Source organism: Episyrphus balteatus, chromosome 2 (assembly GCF_945859705.1).
Source record: "Episyrphus balteatus chromosome 2, idEpiBalt1.1, whole genome shotgun sequence".
Lineage (NCBI taxonomy): Eukaryota > Metazoa > Arthropoda > Insecta > Diptera > Syrphidae > Episyrphus > Episyrphus balteatus.
In genome coordinates, this window is record NC_079135.1 from 113,012,510 (window position 1) to 113,039,609 (window position 27,100).

At 32.0% G+C, this 27,100-nt stretch overlaps 1 protein-coding gene across 2 annotated transcripts in view; it reads right to left on the reverse strand.

The window, feature by feature from the left end:
• Window positions 1-9,291: 9,291 nt before the first annotated feature.
• Window positions 9,292-27,100, reverse strand: part of LOC129911117 (putative RNA exonuclease pqe-1) — a 73,276-nt gene continuing 55,467 nt past the window's right edge. Inside the window, exon 3 of one of the 2 annotated variants that reach the window (XM_055988791.1) lies at window positions 9,292-11,674. In XM_055988791.1, coding sequence (XP_055844766.1) covers window positions 9,768-11,674 — 1,907 coding nt within the window. In that variant the 3' untranslated portion in view covers window positions 9,292-9,767. The remainder of the gene's footprint in view (window positions 11,675-27,100) is intronic. The other variant, XM_055988792.1, reaches the window with a different exon arrangement.

The window sequence follows — 27,100 nt, forward strand, 5'->3', positions numbered from 1 at the left end:
AAAGTAAACCATTGATTTGGTATGAGGGAATAAATTGTTTTGCCAAAGACTGCCCGAGGCTCTTTGAAATTGTGTTGTCAGTATTAATTTGAATTTTTTTGTTGGTATTTGAAAGAAAGAAAACTTTGTAAGCATTGGGCCATTGTCTTTGAGATTCTTTTTGTGATTTTTTTTCCCTTTCTGCAGGTGGACATCTTAAAAAAAGATATTTGGGAGCAGACTTTGAATATAGTCGATTCCGCTTATATTAGATACTTTAAATTAAATAAAAATATTACACCTAAATAAAATGAGCTGCATTTTTATATCTCAAACAGTAAGCGATGTATTGTATTAAACAACATTTCTGTTTTGGAGTTCAAGATACACTGAGGGAAAAAACAACTTAAAATCAACGAAAACCACGTTGATTCAAATTATTTTTCGGAATGATTTTGGGTTGAAGACGAAAATTTTAAAATCAAAGTAGAACATCGTTAGTTAAAAGTGGTTTACCGTTATAAAAAATCTTTAAATCAAAGTTGTTTCAACTTTAAAAAAAGCATCAAATTATTAAAAAAAAAAAATAAATAAAAAATGGGCAGCCGCTGACGATCGAACCTACAACTCTTGAGTTATTATGCGAATGCTTTACCAATGTGCTATCTCACTGTTAAAAATTAGAGTGATAAAATGCAACAAAAGTTGAAGTCCGACAAAAATAAAAAAATTTTTTACGTTGTTTCAATTTTATTTTGAAGAAGTTTCATGTTAATTTTTTCAACATTAAATCAACGTTGAACATTTTACATTTTACGTTGCTTTTTTTCCCTCAATATACTAACACAATTACACGCATATCCTCCCTAAACTAATATTTCCTTCCCACATTACCTGATAGGATCTCCAATATTGTCCTGAAAGATGGTCGGTGATAGTCTTTCAAATGATACTTATGTTTATTGTATAAGCCATTTGCTATTGCTATTGCTTTATTGTATTACAATAATCATTTTTATCAAAAAAACAAAACCGACTTAAATGGTTCAAAACTGGGTTTTATGGTTTTTCTCATAGTTTCTATAGCCAGAACTGAACGATGAGATCACACTGCGGCCCCACCTTATCCCACACAAAAAGAATTATCAAAATTGGTTGACTCAGTCCAAAGTAACTCTAATGTTAAAGCTTTTTTATAAAAAAATTAGGGAAAATTTTAAATTTGATATTTTCTGGAAATTAAAAAAAAAATATAAAATAAAATCTGTTTTTATAATTAATTAAATACCGCTTTAAATGATCTTTTACAAAAAAAAACTAAGTATATGCCAATTTATTTCTTGTATAAAAAGGAATTATTAGAACAAAATTTTCGAAAATCGTTAGGCGTTTTTTAAAAAAATATTTTTTTATATCGACGGTTAAACTTCATAACCTCGTAAGTCGAAAAATTCGAAAAAATATTATTAATGCAAACAATTCAGAAAATTCAAAGCTATCTTTTGGTATATTCAGTTCAACAATGTTGTTTTGAACATTTTTCAGTAATGACGAAATTCAAAAGCTCGCATTGATATATCCCATACAAAAACAAGAAACACAACATATTGTTTTTTGGTTTCTGAAAAACTTGCAAAAACGACTTTAGAGTTACGAGGTTATGAACTTAAACCGTCGATAGCTATATAAAAATTTTCTCTCATTTTTCAAAAAAAAAGTTGGTATGTCATTTTGAAGAAATAATTTATATATATATAAAAACGAAATTTCAAAATTTTTCACAAACCCGTTTTCAAAAAATTGATTTTTCAAAAAAAATTTAGAAATATTTTTTAAAAATCCAAAAAAATGTGTTTTGAAAATTTTATAAAATTTTAATATTATCTTTATTTAAACGCTTTTGTATAAAAATATTCGTTGAAATTGTGTTAGTCTTGTACGAGATATTCATAAATAAAAAAAAAACGGTTCTATGACAGGTACCGTTAACAACAGTACAAAAAATTTTTTTTTTATTTCAAAAGTTGGCTCTTATGTGTTATACTACACACAAAAATTTTAATCAAAATCGTTAAGGCCGTTTTTTTTTTTTTAATTAGCTTTTCTATTTCCCTTATATGACAGGTACCGTTATAGTTTTGGTCCTAAAAAAAAGTATTTGACTTTTTACACTGTTAGTGTATTGATTGTCTTGTAACCAATTTTCACCAGTAAACGCTTCCCTTAAGTCACCTTTTTCATACTAATGCTAAAATCCCACAATAACAAAGTACAAAGCCAGAAGCATCAAAAATGCAAAAAAAAAAAAACAACAACCATTTTCAGTTCGAAATGCAGATTATGTTCCACACCAACATCAAAACCCCACAACGTTGTAAACTCTGTTGGCCATTAATTCAAGTTCAACGTCTCTGCGTGAAAACCCTGAATGTAATTCGTTCAAAAGTGCACAAATAAAAAAATAATATTAAGTATAACCAAGAAACGTAACACAATCCAAGTTTTATTGTTGAAGAATAACCCAAGTTGAGCTCAAGTCGACGAGAAACGAAGTGGGGGAATAAAAATAATACAACAAAAAACTTAAACTTCGTGCTGATATTGACGGTTAAATAAAAGCGTGACAAAATCAGCGAAGTAAATCGTCGTGAAATAAATGACAGACAGACAGACAAAACAGAGAGAAAATAAAGTGAATGTCATAGTTTATATTGCAATAATTGCAAAAAAATCAAAATCAAAACCAAAACAAATGCAAACCACGAGAAGCTGCTGCAAAGCGTCATCATGATCTGATACTTTATTTTGTTTTTTTTTTTTTTCAATAAAAAATGAATACAAAAAAGAAACAAAAAACTCATTGGATATATTTATTACGATTGCAAAAGAAGAATATTATCTTACAATATTTCACGGAAAACTTTCTCCGTGTGGTGGTACTGTCAGTGGATAGGTATGATGTTAACCATTCGAATCGGATTGAAATCAACAATTAATGATGAGCGCATATAGGATTTCAGAGGCTTTAAACCCGGTACAACTACTTACTATACTGTGACTGTCGAAGTTACTTACTAACGTGACGCTACAATCAGGCATGGAAAAGTCGATACAATTGTATCGAATTCGATACAAATGAGTTTGCTCGAGTACAAAAATACAATTTGTCGAAATTCGATACAATTTTTTAATCTGTGACTTAAAAATTTTCTTGCAATCTAAGCTTTCAAAAAGCGAGAAAATCGAAAGAATTAACTTTTAAACTAATTTCAGATTTTTGAACCAAAATAAATGTTACAATTTGAGTGAAGTGACTTGTTTTTTTTGGAAATATTTATAAAACTGATCAAGCTGTTTTATTTTTTCTTATTTAAGCCCAATTTATTCACTCTCCATTGTGTTTAAAGTCTCCATTAAAAATTCGAAATTTGTCAAATAGCATACAAAATTTAAAATTTCCCTGTTTAAATGGCGACTTTAAATTTAATGGAGTGTTAATAAATTGGGCCTAAATATAGAAAGTTTTTAAAACTTATTTCAAGTTCAAAAGTGAGTCATTATCTACAAACCTGTCAAAATTGTACTTTTAGGTATTTTTGGGTCCTACGATTTTTGAATTAAACAAAAAATGTTTTTAATACTTGTGAATATGTACTTCATCCAATATTTATTTATACCGAAAATAAATAAAAATTACTCTTTTACGCAGAAAATAATGAAAAGTATATCGAAAATTTTAGAGTTTTTTCAAATAAAACATTTTGAATAAATTTTATATTAATTTCTCGTGTGAAAAATAAATTTCAATACAATTGGACCCATTTCAGTACAATAAAAATGAAATTTTCAATACAATTAAAAAATGTCATTTTCCATCCCTGGCTATAATAATCGTCACAAACATCTTTGATTCATGGCGCTTCCGTCCCTTTCTATAGTTACGTTACGATCAGGGCTGCCACTTACTCCTTTAGCAGTAAATCTACTGCGCAGCAAAACGAATCTACTCCCCTTTTAAAAATTTTAAATAGTACCTACCTATTGTTGTCCATTTCAAAATTTTATGTACTGAGCCACGTTAACTCACTCTAAATGTATTCACTGAAAAATTCAAATGCAGCCCTATCGTGAGTTTTACGTGAGTAAAATTCCAAACGAAAAATTGAATTTCACTTGTTACTTCTGAGTTGCGGGCGAAAAGTTGTTCATGTTCGCGAAACTAGCCGTATTTTTAACTCTTTTTCAGGTAATTCGAGAAGTTACCCGCATCTTTTAGCTGAGATTTGTTTTGGCTACTGGTGAAAAGTGAAACTTGCAATACCTGTTAAGATTTCGGGCGAACAAAATGATTTGAAATGACGTGGAACCGAAGATAGAGCTGTTTTGTTTTTTTTTTTTTACTGTTGAGCTAATTGTTTAATTTGTGTTGTAGTAAAATATATTTCTTTGATTTGAATGTTGTTTGTATATTTAAAAATCTCCTGTGGTATATTACAATTTACTGCGCTTTTTCTTGAAATATACTGCGCTCAATTATCTTTGGGGTGGCAGCGCTGGTTACGATTACTTTGTTTTGGAGTTTGTTTTAGTATCGTCGCGTCGTCGTCGTGGATTGTTTTTTTTTTTTATTATTTTCATGACTTTGTTGATAATAATAATAATAAGGGTATTCACGTAACGAGATAATTTTCTACTTTGCAGAAAAATAGAAAATTCCGCAAAAGGTTTAAATGAACACCCCAGCAGAAAATAATTGCGTAAACAGGGGAAACAAAAAGTTGTTTGTTAAACGTCAAATTGAACTTATAAAATTTGTTCAATTACAAAAATAAAGTCAAGCTAATTTTGCAAATACTAGATATGCAACAATAACAAAAATGTAATTTCCTCAAATAAAATAATATTCTCTTTTCAATATTAACATATTTTATTGGTGGTTATCTGAATAATAAGACATAAATCGCTTTCGAAAAGATATTCCAGATACGGGCATCCCAGATAGCCTATCCGATAGGTGATTGAACACACCCAAAGTTTATCAGATTTTTTTTCTACGGTTTCTGCTTCAAATTTGTGAGATAAAATTCTATGATTTGCAGAATATTTTTCCTATAACAAATTTTGACAGCTCATTTCTACCGATAGAAAATTCTACGGTTTCTATGGGATTTCCGCGTTTACGTGAATACCCCTAATAATTATTACTGTATGAGGCGGCACCTTGTAGGAAACAAAACAACAAGGACGTTTTAATGATTGTTTTTGGGGGCGGCAGTTAATACGCAATCGGAATTATAAAAGAATTTTGTCGTCGTAGTGTCGGAAGTTGAGCCTAAATGATAATACAAAGTGCCAACAAAATTAGCTTACTTTGTGAGCTTTGTTTAAATTTATCTGAAAGTTATATGTTTCATTCTTTTTAGCAGGCGGAAGGCGGACCTAAATGGGATGTACTTAGAGGTAATTTCTCTAGGAAGAACGATACTTTTCCATATTAGTGGAACACTCTAACCCTAGGTTCTAGTACAGAAAAACGAAGTTGAATTGGTTTTGTAATTGATTGACTCTTTTCGAATGGTTTGCTCACAATAAACTCTAAAATCACAGAATTACTTGAAACATTCTGGTATCAGTGAGTAAATTTTGCTTGTTGTGTTATTAATCTTAGTAACATTACAGGATCAGTTTACAAAAAAATCAAATTGAATCATTTCTGAAAAATTTATTTCTTATAACAACAGAAATAAATGCAACTGGCACTTGCAATCCATGGATAATAGATAAATGCATTCGTTTAGGATAATTACAAATTATAGAAAAAGCATTTGATTTGATTTTGCGTTGTAAAAAATTGTATTATATACCTAATATTAGAAAGATTCATGGGGAATACCTGTTTAAAAATTAGAACAAAGCTTAGTCACTCTTGTAAAATACCTACCAGAAAAATAAAAAAAAAAATAAATTTGTTGGAAAACCCTAATTTTTAATAACTTATTAATAATAATTAAATAAATATTTAATAATAAATAATTACATATGGAGCAAGTAAAAATATGTAATTAATTATTTGTGAGCGTGAACTTCTTTAAGAACTAACGCAAAACAGTGCAAATTGTTTTTTTTTTTTTAAGCCACTGAAATATTCTCGTTTTCCACAGAAATCGACTTGTTTGTGAGACTTGTTCTTTTTCAATTCACTAAGTGCTCCTCATAACTTTTGCTAAGTGGTCTCTGGAATCAAATCTGATCCCCTATTTTGAGTTACATTTTCGCAAAAATTGAAATTTTTCACATAGTACAAAATTCTACCTGGAAGAACTTTCTTTTACAATCCGTTACGGTTTGTTACTTTTATTAAAACCTTAACAGTTATTAAGGACCCTAATTGAAGATTTATCTCCAATAATGGCGTAGTTTATGAGTGATTTAAGAAAACGTTAGTTGGCATACTCTGACCCATTTTTACAAAGAATTTTTAATTTAAAACTACAGGTAAAAACTTCGTTTATGGCTTTATTCTTAGACAAAATAGTAGTCTTTGTAGCTGTATTTAAATTATGTCCTACTATAAAATTAAGAGCTATTTCTCCTATAGTCCAGTGCATTTATAATTTGACCCAGCAGTTTGTACCACCCCCAAATTTTTTTTGCTCTTTCGATAGAGCATTGGCTGAATATCATTACCCTGATTTTTCGCACTCGCGAAATTTACCTTTCGGCCGCCATCTTGGATTTTAGTTTTTGGTGAATATCTCGATTTCTATTTATTCTACATAAAAGTTGTGCATACAAGAAACGTAGGCAATTAAATTTCGCGTCTTTTATGTTAAGAACACTTTTTCGATATTCTGAATATTAAAAAAGTTACAAGTCAAAAAAGTAAAAAAAAAACCGAAAAAAAAGACAATTTTAAAGATTTGAGCACTTTTTATCAAAATTATGACAAAACGTATCGAGATAGATTATTCGCCTTAAAATTCTCTACAACTCTGCTATACAACTTTTTTTTATATCGCTATAATTAATAAGTTATTAATACTTTTTTGTTAAAAAATACCCCTTTTTTACAAAATGAAGACACTAAATATAAAGGTCCTGAATTTTCTCTTGCAACATAAAGCTATAAAATAGTCACTAATCATTTAAAATTCAAGATTTGGTGAAAAAAAAATTAAGAAAAAAGTAAAGATAAAAAACACAAACAAAAAAGAGCATTTTTAACAAAAAAAAAAGTATTAATAACTTTTGTATTTATAGCCATAGAAAAAAAAGTTGTATAGCAGAGTTGTAGAGAATTTTAAGGTGAACAATCTTATTTCCGAAGGTTTTTTCATAATTTTGATAAAAAGTGCTCAAAACTTTAAAATTTTCTGTTTTTTTTTTTTACTTTGTTGGCTTGTAACTTTTTTAATATTCAGAATATCGAAAAAGTGTTCTTAACATAAAAGACGCGAAATTTAATTGCCTACGTTTCTTATATGCACAACTTTTATGTAGGATAAATAGAAATCGAGATATTCAACAAAAACTAAAATCCAAGATGGCGACCGAAAGGTGAATTTCGCGAGTGCGAAAAATCAGGGTACTATGGATACTTGTGTTAATAACCCCCCAACGAAGAAGGTTCCCACATAGACTCTTCCAAGAGATGAGACGATAGCGCAAAAATTAGCTCGGAAAATCAATGGCAGGTAATTTTAGGTCGAAAAACTTAAGATGTCATTTTCTCGTTTTTTTTTTTCCTGTTTTCGCATTATGACGGTTCTTATGATTGTTGCTCTCTTTTCCCTTAACTGGCTTTATCTTTGCCGAACTACGTCTGATTCGTAAGTTTTTTTTTATATCCAATCAAGAATTTGTTACAGTTTTAGCTTGTCCCAAAACTTTTTTTCTGCGGACAACCTGGCATCAAACCCAATTATTTTCGTTTTTTAAGTTGTTTTTTTTTTTATTTTCATTTGATTTTATTCAAATAATGACGTAATTTTTTTCGATTTTAAAGCCCAGTTTATTTTCTTAAGACCTGATTTTTCAATCTTCTAATATCTATCTAGTATCTTATTACAACCAATGACTCGAAATATTGGTTTCCATAGTTCAACGTTTGTATAATATCTTGTCATGAATTTAAAAACTAAATTTAAATTTTTTTAAACCAAATTTCTAATGCCATTTTTAAAGGGATGATTTAAATACAGCAATCAAAAATAAAAAGCTGTTTAAATTCAAGAAAAAACAAAAAAAAATTAAAAAACTGCGAACATTTCATACAAATATACCTAAGTGTAAAAATCTATGGCCTAAGTAAAAGCGTTAAGTACCTTAAAATATTTTTCGTAATTCAAAATGCTTTGCACATTTCAGGAGTTGCTTCATGTCATTTCTCACAAAATTGAATTGAAAAACGTAGTAAGTCATTCTCTGTTTGATATTCCATTACAAAGTAGCACCTTTCAAAAATTTCCATACATTGAAATTCCACTTCAATATCCATTGTACCAAAAACTTTTTTTGTAGTTTTGTAGCTTTGTAGCTGTTTTAGTTTTGTTTCTTATTCATGACGTGACTAATTTTGTTGCACAATTTCTGAATTATTTTCAACACCCCGCCGAACTTATCTCATTCTCAAAGTTTTTTATCTAAAGTAACCAATAAATTCAAAAAATAATAAAAAATCCATTTTTGTTTTGTTTTATAAAAAATTAAAATTTGCAATTTATTCTTCTTCATTAGTTTTTTTAAGTTTTACTGTATGTACTTGTATAGCATTAAATAATTCTTATTTTGAAACATATTGTAAAATATTTTTTTTTCTTTTTCAAAATAATTAAAAACTCAAAAAGTACTTTTTTTAAAAAAAAAACTTTTCGACTAAATGCTTTAAAACAAAATATTTTTTTTTCAAGTCAACAATTAGGTAAATTTTATTTTTCTGTACAAACTAGGAACAAACCTATAAGTGTTTAATTTATTTTCTTTTTGAAAATTTAATTCTCTCACTAAAAAAAAATGAATGAAAAAAAAGTTGCATTGTTTTTTCTTATTACATTTATAAACATTTATTTCTTTTTTTTTTTAACTTATTTTCTAATCTTATAATATAATTTGTATATTTTTTTTTTCATTAAATTTAAATATATATAAAGATATAAGGATGCTTTGCTTACTAACAAAAAAAAAAAAAATAAAATAAAAACATGTAAAAATGATGATGATGGTAGATGATTTTTTTTAGTTCAGTAAGTTTTTTTTTTGTTTTTTGATTTAATAAATATTATAAAAGTTAAATATAAAAAAAAAATTATGGACAAATGAAGACAATTTTCTTCATACGATAAATATGGAGTGGACATTTTTTTTTGATTTTTTTTTTCAACTGATATACAAAAAATGATATTGTGGAAAAATATAAAAAAAATATCTGAAATAGATATTTTTTTTTGTTTATTTATATTAAAAATGAGAAAAAGAGAAAATCACAGCAATAAATCAGTTCGTTATATTATATATTTTTTTTTAAATTCCGCTCCAGTTTTTGTTTTTGTTTTCTTTTTTTTTTTGTAAATAATAGATTTCCACTTGATTTTTTTTTGTGTTGCTTGTGTTTTTATATGGTTTTAAGGTGTTTTTACTTTCTATTTTACAAATTTTACCCTTTCAACGGTTTTTTGATTTTTTTTTTTAATATTCTATCAAAATGAAACAATTTTTTATACAAAAAAAAATATTTTTTATGCCTAAGAAACAAAGAAAAATTGCAGAGTTGCAAATTTTGTGTTCGCGATCTACGCTTTCTGGTGCAACAGAGCGGAGGATTGATGTTGAGAGATCACCACAAACTGTTCGGACTTGGGTATTATAGGCTGCGTTTCAGATTTTGCTTTTTTAGTGGATTTTGCTCTCCAATCAGAACGCACCTTAAGAAGCATCAATTCGAGACATGCCAAACTGTCTTCTAAACTACTGTGGCCGGCTTCATCAACTTGTATTTCACGGCCAAGTTCTGCTGTAACAATACTCTTCAATCCACGTCTAAATGGAAATCCATTTGGATGTGGATAAATAATAGCAGTATCCACAATACGCTTATGAACTATCCGCAAGGATCTTAAGTCATTTTCTAGCGCATGACCGATTAATATATCATCGGCATCAATGAGATCAAGCAAATCGTTTTGTACTGTTTCGAGTGTTCTTGCCTCGCTGCCGGGTGCGAAATCTTTTTCACTTACACCCGAAAATCGAGTATTATAATCACCGACTTCTGATCGAGGATGAACAATACTTTCGTAAACGGGTACCCCGTTATATGAGACAACAGTGACTTTTGTCACTTCCATGCCGAAGCCGGTGTATGACATTTCGCAGTCTAGAGCGTAAATCTTGACTTCGTCTTCGGAGAAGTTTTTCTTCATACGACGTCTGGGTTCTGTGTGCACAAAGTCTGTATAAGGTCCATTTAGACCTGATGTGATGTCTGTCCAGACATGCACATGATTTTGTGTGCACGGCTCTGGTGGTACTTTTTTGCAACACGAAAAGAATGTAATCGATGTAGAGTCACCTTTTTCATCCATATACTCTCCGGCTTCTTGTTTTCCCCAGTGGTAATTACAGGGTTCTCGAGTGATAAATTCACCACTAGTGGTGACTTTGAATGGTTTTCTACAGCGTACACAGTTTTTCTCCACAACTTGTGAATACATCATCTCAGCTGTATTTTCTTCTTCCGAATAATCACTGTCAGCTGGACTGGCATTGTATGACAGTGGTGTTGAAGTTCCACTACCCTTACCACTGTCACCGGATGACAGTTTACGATTGGGTGAGGTGAAACTCTTCAAACCATCCGATGAATTCACCACACCAATATTCTGATGATGATTATGGTGGTGATGATGATGTCTGGTAGCTGTAGCACGTGGTGGAAAAAAGCTGGGCACACTCTTATAGATCTCAATACAACCCGCATAAACGGTACTCTCAACGGGATAACCGAAATTTCTAAGTTTCTTAGCATCCGGCACATACTGACGTAAATAACTGGCAATTTCAAATTCTGACAAAACATCTACTAAACTGAGTGGAGATTCAAATAAGTGATGACGAATTTTGCCGATTCTCTTTGCTTTTGGCGAGGCAGTTGGTGATGATGAAACCGAATTTGTTGCCGATGATGATGGTGTTTCAACCGATGAATGCAGCAATAGATTTTTGGCAGTTTTTGAAATTGGCTGTTGTTGTAGTTGTTGCTGATGTTGTTGTTGTAATGTGGCAGTGTTGTTGTTATTTGTTTTGCCATTTCTTCGAGATGATTTATTTGATTTTTGTTGTTGTTGAAATAAACAATTATTTGGTGTTGATGGTGTTGAAGATGATGATGATGATACTGATGAAGAAGAATTTGATAGATTTTTATTTTGTTTCTTTGACTGTTGTTGATTTTGTTGTTGTTGGTGTTGTTGATGATTTTCCGATGATGATATTTGTTGATCTTGCAATTGTTGTTGCTGTTGACGACGTTGTTTGCGATTACGTCTAGCTCTGGCAGTTTTCTTATTCACTTTTACCAAATCATAAGTATCAGAGAGATCCTCATGACTGCTAACTGAATTTACTTCATCACTTGTGCTAGCTAAATCGCTTGCTGTGCTGTTGCGATGAATCGGATTATGGCGTTTAATTATTGATTCTGTAAAGAAAGTAAAAAAAAAGAAAAAAGAAAATTAGATATTTTCTGTTTAAAATTAGTTAAAATTGTAGAAAAAATGGGAAAAATCAAGTTAAGAAAGTTTAGTGGAATGTTGGGGTTATAATCTAGTAATTTTGTAACCTAAAAGGGGAAAGAGGTTTTGGGGAAATTTTTCTGAGACAGTAAGATCTTCAAACATTGGCCAAAGTTTTTCGGTAAGACCAGGATATACTCCAGTAATTTGGTAAGTCGAGGTTATAAGCCAGTAATTTTGTAACCGAAAGGAGGAAAGACGTTGAGTCGAGGTTATACCTACTCCAGTAATTTTGTAACTGAAAAAGGGAAAGACGTAAAAAAGGAGACTTTTCTGAGGCTATAAGATCTTAAAACATTAGCAAAAGTTTTTCGGTAAGAGCAGGTTATACTCCAGTAATTTTGTAACCGAAAAGGGAAAAGAAATTGATTCAAATTAGGAAACTTTCCTGAGACATTAGGATCAATAAGATCCTACAGATTTATTCAAAAGTGAAAATATTTAAGTTTGGTCCTTCGAAGCTGAATCAATCTTTGCAAATAAAAGCACAAATAAACCCGCCATCTAAAAAAATGTGATTAAATAAAAAATGATTTCTATCTTCAAAAAAGATTAAACAAATTCTAAAATATGTTAATTCAAAGCGTGACTATCTAAACTCAAAATATTATATCCATCCACTCTCAAAGCATCAAATATTCAAGTGTGTTAAACTCAAGTCACTAATAAATAGCCACTTCGACATCTTCATCATAATCACATTAATAGTGGCAAAAGATATCTATTCAATTCAAACTTGAAATTCAAATAAAGAAATAAAAATAAAAAAAAAAAAACACAAACAAATCTCTACACCAAAAAAAAAAAAGTTGTCTAATGCTAATTTGCAAGTCAAGAGTTCTTATGAGAATTATTAGATATTTATTGTTATGATAGAGTTCCCAAAATTATTACTTAATGATCTATTACAAGGTCGTGTATCACACCCGGCCTCTCAATAAGCGTGCGAAAATATTCAACACTAACCATGACATAATACAGGTGTAGAGAGGGGGATGTACTACACTATGTATTCACACATGAAGAGCAGCACTTCATTCCTGTACATACGAATAAGTGTATACAACAAAAGATAGATAAATTGATATTCCTACCTATCATTAAATTTAATTATCCATAAGAGCCCCACAGCAACAAAAAAAAAAATAATTTTTTGTGTGTTAGACGAGAGCGTTAGAAAACATTTCCGCATTTATAGCTTGTGGATTGAGTTTTTTTTTTTTAAGTTTTTATCAAATAAAATTTGAATTTTTTTTTTCTCGTTCTACAAAGCGGTGATAAAGGTCTGTTTACATTTTTTTTATTTACATCTAAAAACCACGTGGTTGAGTGTAAACATTTGTATATTTATCACTCAGAGTAGGGTTCGTATACGTAACAGTTTCCAAGAGAACCTTGACAGATATTTGTACAAGTTCTCTTTTTTGCAGATTTTGCGGAAAAATGTATGTGTGTTGGGGTTTTTTTTTGTGTGATTATTTTTTTTAGGTTAACATTAGTTTGATATTTTTTTTGTGTGAATATTGAGGTAAAATGTAGGGTAATAGTAAAGTAGAATTGACCATAATCTAAAAAAAACCTGTCATGGGTATAATAAAGCTTTTATAGGAATTTGCCCTATGAGTAAGTTAAGTAGAACGCAGATTAGTTATATGTATTATATTTTTTTTATCGTTGTGTGGCGTGTTTGAGTTGACTTAGTTTTTAAATAAATTTATGTAAAATATTATTTTAATATGCAAAACCATCATACTGAGTAATGGGAAAGTTTACTTTTTTGTGGGACTTTAGATTTTGTGATAAAAACAAATCGATATAAGTTATATGGAGTTTGGTTTGTTTAAGGTTTTGAAGAGACCAATTTTATAAGGGTGAGTTTACTCGGAGTTAGTTATTTTAGCAATTTTTCTTACTTAAATTATTGAAAACGGAACAGAAATAAATTTAGTTTTGGATTATTTTTTTATAAACATGTGTTAAACTCATCTTACCTAAAGTTAACTCCTCACTAACTCAGAGTTAACTCTAGACATAAAACATATTTGAGCATTTAACTCGGGGTTAACCCTAAACTTGAAAAATAGGGCCTTTCAATATATTGTATGTGTAGAAATTAATAGTAAAGTACCTATCTCTTTAAACAATTTTAAATTGTGAATAAAAAACCATTTAGGTTAAGTTTATGAATACGACACCCCGAGTTAACTCGTTAAATTCAGGAAGTTTACTTTGAATGAACGAATAGAGCTGGTTTCGATGTGTTTTATCCTTTAAAATGAAAGTTGCTTTGAAAAACTTGTCAAATTCAAAGGTGACTATAAACGCTGTTTCTTGAAAGAATTTTTTTTGCCAAATAAAAACACAAACGTCAGTTTCATCAAAGTAATAATTTTGACAGAGATGATGTTTTGTTAAAAAAAATATCTTCTTCGGTTGATTTTATTTGACAGCTTAAAGACAAATACTTTGGTAAGCTAAACTGCTGTCAGTTCTGTTTGCTTACTTAACTTTTTATGGATTGACATAATATGTTATAAAATGTATGATTTCCTTCAAAATCGAGTTATAAAATTTTGATATTACGCAATTTCGGAAGTAATTTCGTTAGAAGTGAATGTACTTATACAAAACTCATTCCTAAAGCAAAACAAACCTTAAACAAATTATTTGTCTAAAAAAATGAGTTTTTAAAACAAACAAAAAATATGTAAGATTAAAAAAAAAATATTAACCAAATAAACATAACACACTATGAAATAATCTACCTCAAAAAAAACTAGTACAACCACAAACCAGCTGTATGTCACTGTCATTTTTAAAACATACATACATGTGTATATATCTATATTTGTTTTAAAATTCAAACATACTTAACATTGATAAGACAGATAAACATTTTTTATGTACATTTGTACTTTTGTTTTACGTATCGTACGCACTACAAAAAGCAGTTATTAAATAAAAAAAATTAATAAATAAATAAAAAACAATTTTTAAATGATAATAATAAATGTTGCTAGATTTATTAATTTTTGTGATAGAAGCATTTTTTACTTCCTTGTTGCCTTCACTATACGAGTATTATTGGAGTAGAAATTAAGTTATTATTCTTTGCAAGTATAAAAACAAATATTGTTTAAAAAAGGCTAAGTTTTTTTTGTTGCTGTTATTTGATTAACGAACTAAACATAGTTCTAGCTTGTAAAAGCTATTAAAATTGAAGGTTATAAAATTGTTTTATTATTTTTGTTCTAAACAAATAATTTTTATAATACAGTAAAATAAGGAGAAAAAAGGGGTAAATCTCGGAATGAATGTTAGTAGAAATTTTTTTTGCTCAATATCTTCCTTTTGCCATTCTATAACATATCTCAAAAGTCTAGAAAAATCTCATGTCCGCTTGTCGCGATTTCAAGGTCAAATCGCGCAATGGAGATTATCAAAATTAGCAAAAATAGGCTATGGTATTATATACAGATATGATACATGATTTCAAGGTATTTTTTAATGCTGATTCCAAAAAATCTAAAATCAAGACAATCTGACGTCTCTGGAAATAGTTATACCTGTTTTTCATCTGTCAACTCATATTGTTATAACAGTTGCAAACTTACTGCCGAAAAACCCTTAAAAGTTATGGTAGATGAACCAAATTTTGCATGAAGATTTTAGAATCCATCATTATTAAAAATCAAAACAATCCCTTACAAAAAATATATATACATACGATATAATGGTATTTTTTGATGGAGGGGCAAATTTTAGGATATGCACTAAAGAAGATTCTTGTTCATCTTAGGAATTAGTGCAAATAGGCTAATTTTTTCATTTTAATCTTTGTTTGGATATTCTTTAACTACCCTCAAAAATCTAAAAATATTTCATGTCCGCAAGTCCTAATTTTCTTGGTTTGAAAATAAGGTGCAGATTTTAAAAAATTAATAAGAAAAGTTTAAATTTTTATATGTATACCAACATAAGCGACATGATTTAAAAGTATTTTTTAACACTAATTCCAACAAAACTCACATACAAGTCAACCTGACCATCCCTGAAAAGTAATGCACCTTATTCATGTTGATCTGACACAAATATCTGAAGTGTAGTTTTCCAATTTTTTAAAATCTGCACTTTATTTTCAAACCAAGAAAATTAGGACTAGCGGACATGAGATATTTTTAGATTTTTGAGGGTAGTTAAAGAATATCCAAACAAAGATTAAAATGAAAAAATTAGCCTATTTGCACTTATTCCTAAGATGAACAAGAATCTTCTTTAGTGCATATCCTAAAATTTGCCCCTCTATCAAAAAATACCTTTATTTCGTAGGTATATATATTTTTTGCAATGGATTGTTTTGATTTTTAATAATGATGGATTCTAAAATCTTCATGCAAAATTTGGTTCCTCTACCATAACTTTTAAGGGTTTTTCGGCAGTAAGTTTGCAACTGTTATAATAATATGATTTCACAGATGAAAAACAGGTATAACTTTTTCCAGAGACGTCAGATTGTCTTGATTTTAGATTTTTTGGAATCAGCATTAAAAAGTACCTTGAAATCATGTATCATATGTGTATATAATACCATAGCCTATTTTTGCTTATTTTGAAAATCTCCATTTCGCGATTTGACCTTGAAATCGCGACAAGCGGACATGAGATTTTTCTAGACTTTTGAGATATGTTATAGAATGGCAAAAGAAAGATATTGAGCAAAAAAAATGTCTACTAACATTCATTCCGAGGTTAAACCCTTATTTAACTGGATTATTAATTGTTTTTTTAATCTTTAATTGTTGTTTGTTTAAAGAGGTGTCATTTTTAAGTTTGATTAATTATAAAAATGAATCATATTATGATTAATTTTAAAAATTATTTTAAAGACTGCGTACAACAAAAACGAAAATTTGGGCATAATCATATTTTTAGAACCAAAATTCTAAAATTTGGTAACTTCAATATATTGTAACGATGAATTACCGAACTACTTTTAAGATAAAAGTCTGAACACACTACCTGCTACAGTAAAGGTAGAAATGTGAACGGACCTTTAGTAATTAAGAAACTACCCTCTGAACGCATCCAAAGAAATTCCCTCGACTGCTGAATATCCCAAAATATCCCACTGGACTGGAAGTATGAAGCGCCCCCTCTTGGAAAGGAAGCTTCGAGAAGCAAAGACGAGAACCTTCGAAGACATTCTCGAATTCCGAATTTCAGGTATAAAAGGGCAGCGTGGACACCGACCGGATACAGTTTAATCTTGAATGTGAAAGAGTACAGTACAAAGTGAAATAAAGTGTTGGAAATTGTTAGTAGTAAATAAAGTGATTGAAAAGTGTGTTTGTTTGAGCGAATAATAAAAGTAAATTGATTTGAAATAAAGTGTGTTCTTATTTGAACGGAAAGATAAGTGGAAGTTAAAATAAACGAAATAAGTTTTATTGTGAACCCGGAATAAAACATTACATTGGTGTCAGAAAAGTGGAATAAAACTTATTTATTTGTGCGAATCAGATAATTTCGCGAATAAAATAAAAAGTGCGCGTGTGTTTTAACAATAAACAAAGTGTAAAACATTTTGAAATAAGTAAAAGTGCTCGCGTTTTGAAAAGTTAAAATGGGTAAGACATTGAATCAGTTAAGTTTGACTGAGCTGAAGGCGGAATTAACTAAACGAGGTCTTCCTACTGCTGGATCGAAAAATGACCTCATTATTCGCCTGCAGGATTATTTAACCCAGAAAAACGAAGATTTGGATACATTTCAATTCGAAGTTGAAATGGTAGAAGAACGAGTAAGTACTAGTTCCGATATGTCATCCATGATGGCTGTTCTCCTTGCAAAATTTGAAGAACAGAAAGATCAAATGGAACAGCAACGTAAAGAACAAAAGGATGAACAGAAAAATCTTCTTGAACAAATTGAGACACAACGCAATGAACAAAGAGAACAAATGGAACAACAACGAACAGAGCAAAAGAGTGAACAACAGAATCTTCTCGAAAAAATTGAGAAACAACGTACCGAGCAAAAGAGTGAACAACAGAATCTTCTCGAAAAAATGGAGAAACATCTAGAAGAACATCGCGATGAGCAAAAGAATCTTCTAGAAGAACAGAAAAATCTTTTAGAGGGAAAGCTTGGTGATTTCGAGAAGAAGTTCACTGCTCTTGACGAGCGTGTTGAAGAAAACAAAGAAAAGCTGTTGGCAATGGACACAAAGTTCGAAGAGAAATTCCAAGACATTACTAAAGAGTTGGACAAGGTTCGAAAAATTAAGGCCCGAGAAAGTTCTGGTGAGTATTCAAAGAAGAAGGAAATGCATCCACCAACCTTTGATGGACAAAGTTCTTGGTCGATCTACAAGAAACAGTTTGAGGCAGCTGCCACAACAAATGGCTGGGATGACGAAGACAAATGTATAGCGCTGACTCTTGCTCTTAGAGGTCCTGCTGCTGAGTTGTTACAAACTTTACCACCAGAAAAGAATGGTAACTTTAACGCTCTTGTCCAGGTCATTGAAAAACGCTTTGGAGATGGCCATATGCAGGAAGTCTTCCGCGTCCAACTCAATACAAGAGTCCAGAAAAGAGGAGAAACTCTGCAACAACTCCAAGCAGATATTGAAAGGTTAGCTCATCTGGCATATCCGACAGCAGGAGACGACATTATCAATCAGTTTGCGACAGAAGCCTTTGTACGTGCTGTATCTGATATAAATCTTCAGCGAGCAATTCGAACAGCTGGAAAACGTTCCCTTCCTGAAGCATTAGCGTTTGCACTCACTATGGAAGCAGCAGAACAGGCTTCTCAAGGCGTTCATCGGGTAAGAGAAGTTACAGTGGAGGAATGCTCTTGTCAAAAACTCGCATTCCAAAGAAACCAGCGAGACGGAGCTGCTCGATGCTGGAACTGTAACAAGACAGGACATCTCCAGCGGCAGTGCAGATTGCCACCAAGAAGAAATGCTTGCCAGCACTGTGGAAACAGGAATATTGCCCAACAACAGGTAAGCGATACAACCAACACTCATCCTCAACTTGATTCCCATTCGGGAAACGAGTAAGAACCAACTTCGAGGGGCAGAAGCTGGTTTCTGGTATCGATGGCCCCAGAACCACAATTCAAGTCTCACAAACTAAACGAGACAACAAAAGTCTGACAGTAGAGGCAACCATAAACAATAACCAACACGTGGCTACAATTGACACCGGTGCCACCGCCTCTATTGTACGAAGAGACTTGGTAAAGATGACGTGGCTACATAACATCAACAGCTATCGTCTGAAGACCGCCACAGGAGAAGCAGCAAGAGTGTACGGAGAAGTTCGTCTTGAGATCCGTATAGCAGAACTAAAGTTTTTACATGTGTTTTTGGTGGCAGATATATGTGACGAGTGCATCATTGGAATCGACTTTATGAAGGAGCATGGAATCATTTTGGATATCGGTAATCAAGTCCTGAAATACAGAAATGTAGAGATTCCAATGGTCTATGGCAGCGAAAACTCAACAACAATTAGAACTGTCATCAAAGAAGACATGTGCCTGCCTCCTTCTTCAGAAGTTTTTGTGTGGACGAAGTTAAAGGGGAACTGTGGAAACCATCGATACCTCATGGTCGAACCAGAAGTTGAGCAGAGTTCCGAAAACATCATCATCGGGAAGACTCTTGTGGCACCAAAGAACAACATGGTACCTGTACGGATACTTAACATCAAACCGTACCCAATCAAGCTTAAGAAAGGAGAAGTTGTTGGGCAATGTGAATCTGTGTCCGCAATAACTAAGATCAACGAGATGGACACACAGATGACTATGAACTCTGAGAAACTAAAGACTCAAATTCTCAAATCAGACAACTTGAGTCAACATCAGCTTAATGTTGCTGGAAGGCTTCTTCATGAATATGCTGATATCTTCTCTTCACCCAGCGGGCAATACGGCCGAACACAACTGGTGCAGCATCGAATCGATACAGGAGACGCTAGGCCGATTCGTCAACCAGCAAGACGTCTCCCCTTGGCCAAACAAAGTGAAGTTGAAGAAATGATATCGACAATGAAGAAAGACGGGCTGATCGAAAATTCCAAAAGCCCTTGGGCATCACCGGTAGTTCTCGTCAAAAAGAAGGATGGAAGCACTCGATTTTGTGTCGACTACCGCAGGCTGAATGATGTGACGAAGAAAGACAGCTACCCACTGCCAAGAATCAGCGATACTCTAGATGCAATGGAAGGAGCACAATGGTTTTCGACTTTGGATTTGAAGAGTGGCTACTGGCAGGTAGAAATCCATCCAGAAGATCGAGAAAAGACGGCTTTCTCCACAGGAAATGGTCTGTGGCAGTTCAATGTCATGCCGTTTGGGCTATGTAATGCCCCAGCTACTTTTGAGCGCTTAATGGAGTGCGTTTTAAATGGATTAACCTGGAAATCTTGCCTAGTCTATTTGGATGATGTCATCGTTTACGGGAAAACATTTGATGACCATTGTGAAAACCTAAAGGCTGTATTCCAGAGGCTACGAGAAGCACATCTTAAGTTAAATCCAAAGAAATGTGCACTTTTCAAGACCGAGGTTAAATATTTGGGGCATATCATCTCATCCCAAGGAGTAATGACTGATCCAGAAAAAGTTGACACTGTGAAGAATTGGCCAACCCCTCAGGACAAGCATCAACTTCGGAGTTTCCTCGGTCTGGCAACGTACTATCGACGGTTCGTGAAGGATTTTGCGAGAATCGCCAAAAGCTTGCACCAGCTTACGGAGAAGGGTAAACCCTTTAAATGGTCAGGTGAGTGTGAGAAAAGCTTTCAGGAACTGAAGCTACGGTTATGTGAAGCTCCTGTGTTGGCCTATCCGACTCCAGGCAAACAATTCATCATTGACGCAGATGCAAGTAATGTTGGAGTTGGTGCTGTTTTATCGCAAGTTCATGACGGAGAAGAAAAGGTCGTTGCCTATTTCAGCAAGGTACTCTCGAAACAAGAAAGAAACTATTGCGTGACCAGAAGGGAACTTCTAGCTCTGGTATTGGCAACAAAGCACTTCCATAAGTACATCTATGGACAGAAGTTCCTTCTTCGCACAGATCATGGTGCACTAAATTGGCTTTTGAACTTCAAAAATCCAGAGGGTCAAGTAGCAAGATGGATCGAGATACTCCAGACGTATCAATGTCAGATTCAACATCGAAGAGGAAAGCTACATTCAAATGCAGACGCATTATCTCGGCGCCCGTGCAAGCAAGACTGCAAGCATTGCACACGGCTAGAGGAAAAGGAAGTTGTCGCTGTAAGAAGAACGAGAGCTGATCCCATTTGCGGCTGGAGTAATGAAGAACTCAGGATGGCCCAACAGGAAGATTCGGACATCGAACCCATCCTTGCATGGAAGGAACATGAAGAGAAACCAGAATGGGCCGACATCTCCGACCGAAGCCCCAATCTCAAAGCATATTGGGCACAATGGGACTCACTTCATGTGCAAGAAGGGTTACTCAGGCGTAAGTGGGAATCCGCAGATGGTAAATCTTATGTAATGCAACTAATCGTACCTCAGTCAAAGGTTAATGATGTTCTCCGAGAGATGCACGAGGGAACTTCTGGAGGCCATTTAGGCATCAACAAGACGCTGGAAAAGGTACGCCAGCAATTCTACTGGTTACGTATGAGAGAAGACGTTGAAAAGTGGTGCCGAAAATGTGATACTTGTGCCGCTAGCAAAGGACCAGCTAGAAAAATGCAAAGCAAGATGCATCAGTACAATGTGGGCACACCTTTTGAGAGGATTGCAATAGACGTGGCAGGTCCTTTTCCCGAAACCAACAAAGGAAACCGGTATATCCTCGTAGTGATGGATTACTTCAGCAAGTGGCCTGAGGCATTTGCCATCCCAAACCAGGAAACCAAAACAGTTGTGGATAAGATTGTCTTTCATTGGGTGAGCAGGTTCGGAGTACCCATGGAACTTCATTCCGACCAAGGAAGGAACTTCGAATCTAAGATTTTTCAAGAGGTTTGCTCACTCCTTGGCATCAAGAAGACGCGAACAACACCGCTTCATCCACAATCTGATGGGATGGTTGAGCGATTTAACAGGACACTTAAAGAACACCTGTCAAAAGTAGTCAACGATAATCAACGAGACTGGGATCGACATATTCCATTATTCTTGATGGCTTATAGAAGTGCAACACATAGTTCCACTGGACATACACCATCGGAAGTCCTTTTTGGTTCTACAATACGGCTGCCAAGTGAGATAAAATTCGGATGTGTTCCAAATGAGCCACAGGAAATAGATGAGTATGTTGATAACCTGAAAGAAACACTGGCTGACATTCACCAACGGACAAGGACAAATATAAAAGCGTCTAGTGACAGGATGAAAACAAGATATGACGCGCGAGCGACAGCAACAGGGTTTCAAGAAGGAGAACTTGTGTGGTTTTACAATCCCCACCGACAAAAGGGACTATCACCGAAGCTACAACAAAACTGGGAAGGCCCTTACACAGTAACAACCAGAATCAACGACGTGGTTTACCGTATACAGAGAGGGGTAAGAGGCAAATTAAAGGTAGTTCATTGTGACCGTTTACATCGTTATAATGGTGAAAGAAGCAATGGAGTTGTTCGGGACGAACAATCCTAAGAGGGGGGCAATGTAACGATGAATTACCGAACTACTTTTAAGATAAAAGTCTGAACACACTACCTGCTACAGTAAAGGTAGAAATGTGAACGGACCTTTAGTAATTAAGAAACTACCCTCTGAACGCATCCAAAGAAATTCCCTCGACTGCTGAATATCCCAAAATATCCCACTGGACTGGAAGTATGAAGCGCCCCCTCTTGGAAAGGAAGCTTCGAGAAGCAAAGACGAGAACCTTCGAAGACATTCTCGAATTCCGAATTTCAGGTATAAAAGGGCAGCGTGGACACCGACCGGATACAGTTTAATCTTGAATGTGAAAGAGTACAGTACAAAGTGAAATAAAGTGTTGGAAATTGTTAGTAGTAAATAAAGTGATTGAAAAGTGTGTTTGTTTGAGCGAATAATAAAAGTAAATTGATTTGAAATAAAGTGTGTTCTTATTTGAACGGAAAGATAAGTGGAAGTTAAAATAAACGAAATAAGTTTTATTGTGAACCCGGAATAAAACATTACAATATGATAAAACTTTAATGCCACATGTGACTGTTTGGGATCTGTCAAATAATTTGATAGGACTGTCTGAAGTTAGTATTGGGTTAAAAAGTCAAATCAAAATCAACTAACCATTTGACATTTAAGGTTTGAAGATCGCAAGGTGGTGTCAAATTTCTCACATCTGATCGAGTAATAAATCAAAACATATAAAAAAATCATCAATTTAAATTATTCAAATAACAATTGAAGCATCGATCACCATAAAAGAAAAACAAAACAAAAAAAAAACTAACTAAAAAAAAATCAATCAGTACTCAAGGTTCATTCAATAATCAACTAAGTTCTAATGTGTCATAACAGTATTGACCTTCACAATGCCAGAAATTTTACTACAGATCAGCGAAAAAAAAAAACAAAAAAAAAGTTAAGCGTGTTTTCGTTTTTTTTTTTAGCTAATCGATCGTGAAAATGAAATAAATTCAATTCAACAAAAAATAAAAATGCAATGTGCACATTCAAAGTATTATTTTTCAATTTAATTGTTCATTAGATAGATATTTCTGTTATGTAGATAGATGAAGAAGATGTTTCTTATTTTATTTTTTATTTTTTTTATCTATCAGATAAGATCTTCCTTTTTTGTTGTATTCAAGTGCTAATTTTTATTTGGCACGATTTAAGTGGCAATATACTCTGACAGAGGTTATTTTTCAATTGAACATACCCCAACTAATCTGAGTATAAAAATTAAATCAATACAAAATACAAGAAATCAAGTTCTGTATTTCAAAAAAAAAAAGAAAGATATAAATCTAATAAAACATCTGATTCAAGTTAATTCTTTTATGTATATCCTCTCTACCTACGATATTGAATGTTTTAAATAAATAGTGTGAATGATCGAATTTTAAGGAATTTTGCTTACGTACTTGGAGTTTATTTTTCTTTTTTTATTATTTTTTTATAAGGTCATATTTATTTTGTCTGTTTTTTTTTTTTTAGTTTCGAATTGATTATTGGGCAAACACAGAATTTGCATCGGAGAATTTTGACAACTTCCGTTGACAACATAAAATTTTTCAAAGACAAAACCTCGAATATTGTTTACTGAGCTATATGTTTGCATTTACGCGTGTCAATTCCAGACTTCATGTCTCCAATATAACTTTTTATTTATGTTCAAATATTTGTCTTTATAGGTTATAGCAATTTTTCAAATAAAGACACAAATTGGAAGTTAGAGTAGAGTGGTTTATTGTAACGGGTGTGACACGAATCCAAGTTTTCGATCCTTAATATTGTATCTACTATTCAGTTAATACAATAACTTTGTATTAGATATATTTATTAAAAACTGTCTTGTTTTGTCACAATATTTGCAAAAAAATGTGTTTCGGGTGTGACATTTAGAAACTACATTTCTTATACTTAAGCTATAGGTACATCAAGATATTTGTAGAAACTTTCCTATAATTAAACATATCATTAACAGAATAAAAAATGTAGACAAAGAATTTTATATAATTAATTGAATTAAAAAACGTGAATTATGTGTCAAACCCGTTGCAATAGATATTTTCACTTGTTGCATTTAGTTCTAAATAATCAAACGTCATCCAAAATATTCTCAAAACAAACTAAACATATAATTAGAATGTATGACTCCAAAGTAACATTTCATAGAACTGATATAATTACATATATAAAGCAAATTTGACGTCAGAAAGTCTAATCGTAGCTTTATTAATGTTCACTGGACACACCCATTCAACACGTGAATAACGTTGAATATAAATATTGCACCTACTACGGGGTGACACAAAAACCGTTTTATGTTTATTGTTTTATTTTTCCATCGAAAAATAAAACAAGATATATAATTTGTATAAATGGCGGCAAATGTCAATTCAAGTTTGACATTTGTGACATGTTAAAGTAGAATTTGTCGAGCCAAAGTTTGTCATTCATAAAAAATTTTACAACCAAAGAACATGCTTCAATCGGTTATTAAAGTCACTGAGATGGCAAAATTTTCAATATGAATCTCAAAAGCATAACACATACGGAAAACGAACAGGCCACCATTGTTATACCAAAACATGATCAACGATTCTGTATTTTAGTCATCGAACAAGTCATCTAACACAAGTAAAAAGTGAATATTAAAGGCCCAACAACACTTTAGTTAAGGGCTGGCAAGGTAGTGTCCATTCTTTCATTAAAGTGTCATTTCTATTTCCGATATCATTTACTCATGTGCCACTTATTCGACTTTCTCTGAAACGTCACTTAATAAATCAAATGAAGTTTATTTTCGTGCAATTTCACTCAAATCAAACCAAATTCACGACATGCAAATGTCATTGCACAATTATTTCGGTAAAACACAAAAAAACCCGATTTTTTTGTAAGAACTAAATTTGGTTGTCAGCAGAGCCCTCTGGACGTTAAAATGTCATCACCTCAGACTTACTCATCAAAGCAATCGAATCCACTTCATCCTTGAACACTTATTGAAATTAAAATTAAGCTTTAAGGTGGTAACATAAATATTTTTCTATCGAAATAACTTAATCGATTTTTATAAAAATGAAAAAAAAAAAAACAAACATGTTTCATAATTACAAAACTCTCCCAAGAAGAAGAATTTAAAAAATCTCACAAATATTTTCTTTGATTAAACAAAAACTTAAATTAAAATTTTAATATTCACTCTTGCATCATCTTTTTTATTCATTCAGTAATCTCTTAATGATGTGAAAACCTTGAATTATTACGTATGTACACTTTAGAATCTCTGCGAGATGAAAGAACTTAAAATTTCCGCGAGAGATTAACCAAAACAATAACACCAAATTATCTCAGGAATAAAGTATGTATTATTATTCAATAAGCCAAGGGCAACAAATCAAGAAAAACACTCACACAACACAGAGTTTTTGAAGAAAAAAACTCTTTCCTCAAACAGATCTTTTGAAACAAATTTTAAAATGCACTACAACACTAGCATAAATGATCTTTTCAAAACAAATAAGAAGATCTTATCACGAGTAGAAGAACAACTGCGCCTTAAAATATTTGTTTTTTAAAATGCAAACATTTTGTTTTTCTCATAAAAAATTAAATAAAAAAACACAAATTCATAAGCAAACTTAAATAAAGTGGATGTGGGCGCAGCAATAATATTCAGAAACAGTAAACAAAAAAGGTATTTTTAAATATTGTTTAGCAATCCAGAAACAAACAAACTCATATTTTGAATTAAGAAAAAAAAAAAAACACTTCTTTAAAACATTTTAGAAGCACTATAGTTTGGGTAATTATGTATTATGTAAACAAACATACCCTTTAACATTAAAATTACTCCGTAAAACCCCATTTTATTTATTATTATTTTATTGATAATGTTTTTATATCTCTTAAAACTTTTCTTAACCGTTTTGAATAATTATTCTTCTTATTAATTTTTGTTTGAATTAAATTGAACATTGAACAATCACTACTTGACAAAAATCGCGGGACAAATGGCTACAGATTCACCGGTTGATTCACTTATATGGCAAAATAAAAGTCACTTGACTTTTGTTTACTTTTTCAAAGTCTCCCAATACACTCCCAATACACTCCTATAGCGCGAGTTTCTTATCATGCACTGCTACGGTGTCGGTCGTTATTAGTAATAAAAACTGGAAACGGCGATGTCTGAGAAATGCTTAAAATAAAACAACACAGTAAGCTTTTCATTTTTAACACGAAAGTACCCACCTATAGATATAGCCAGTGCATTACTCATATCTTGAAAAAAAAAAGTTGGTATATCGCGTCGCGAGTCGCGAGTATACCATAGCCATGCCAGAATGCCTAATCATCATTATATTTAATGGGAATTCTCTATATCGCGATAGATCTCCAATGAATTGGGTTTTACGTTAATAAATGATGTTATTAGTATATTTTTGACGTTTAGCAAGAGTATGTATTTCCTGTCAGATATAGTTTTTGTTTTTTTTTTTTTTTTTGAATGAATCATTGTGTTTTAAGCTTAAGAACTACATATTTTTGATTATCTTAGAATATTTATGATTTAGAACAAAACAATTAAACGAACAAGTCTTTTTTTCATCATTTCTTCTGTCAAAGATAAGATAAGTTCGATTACTATGTAAGAT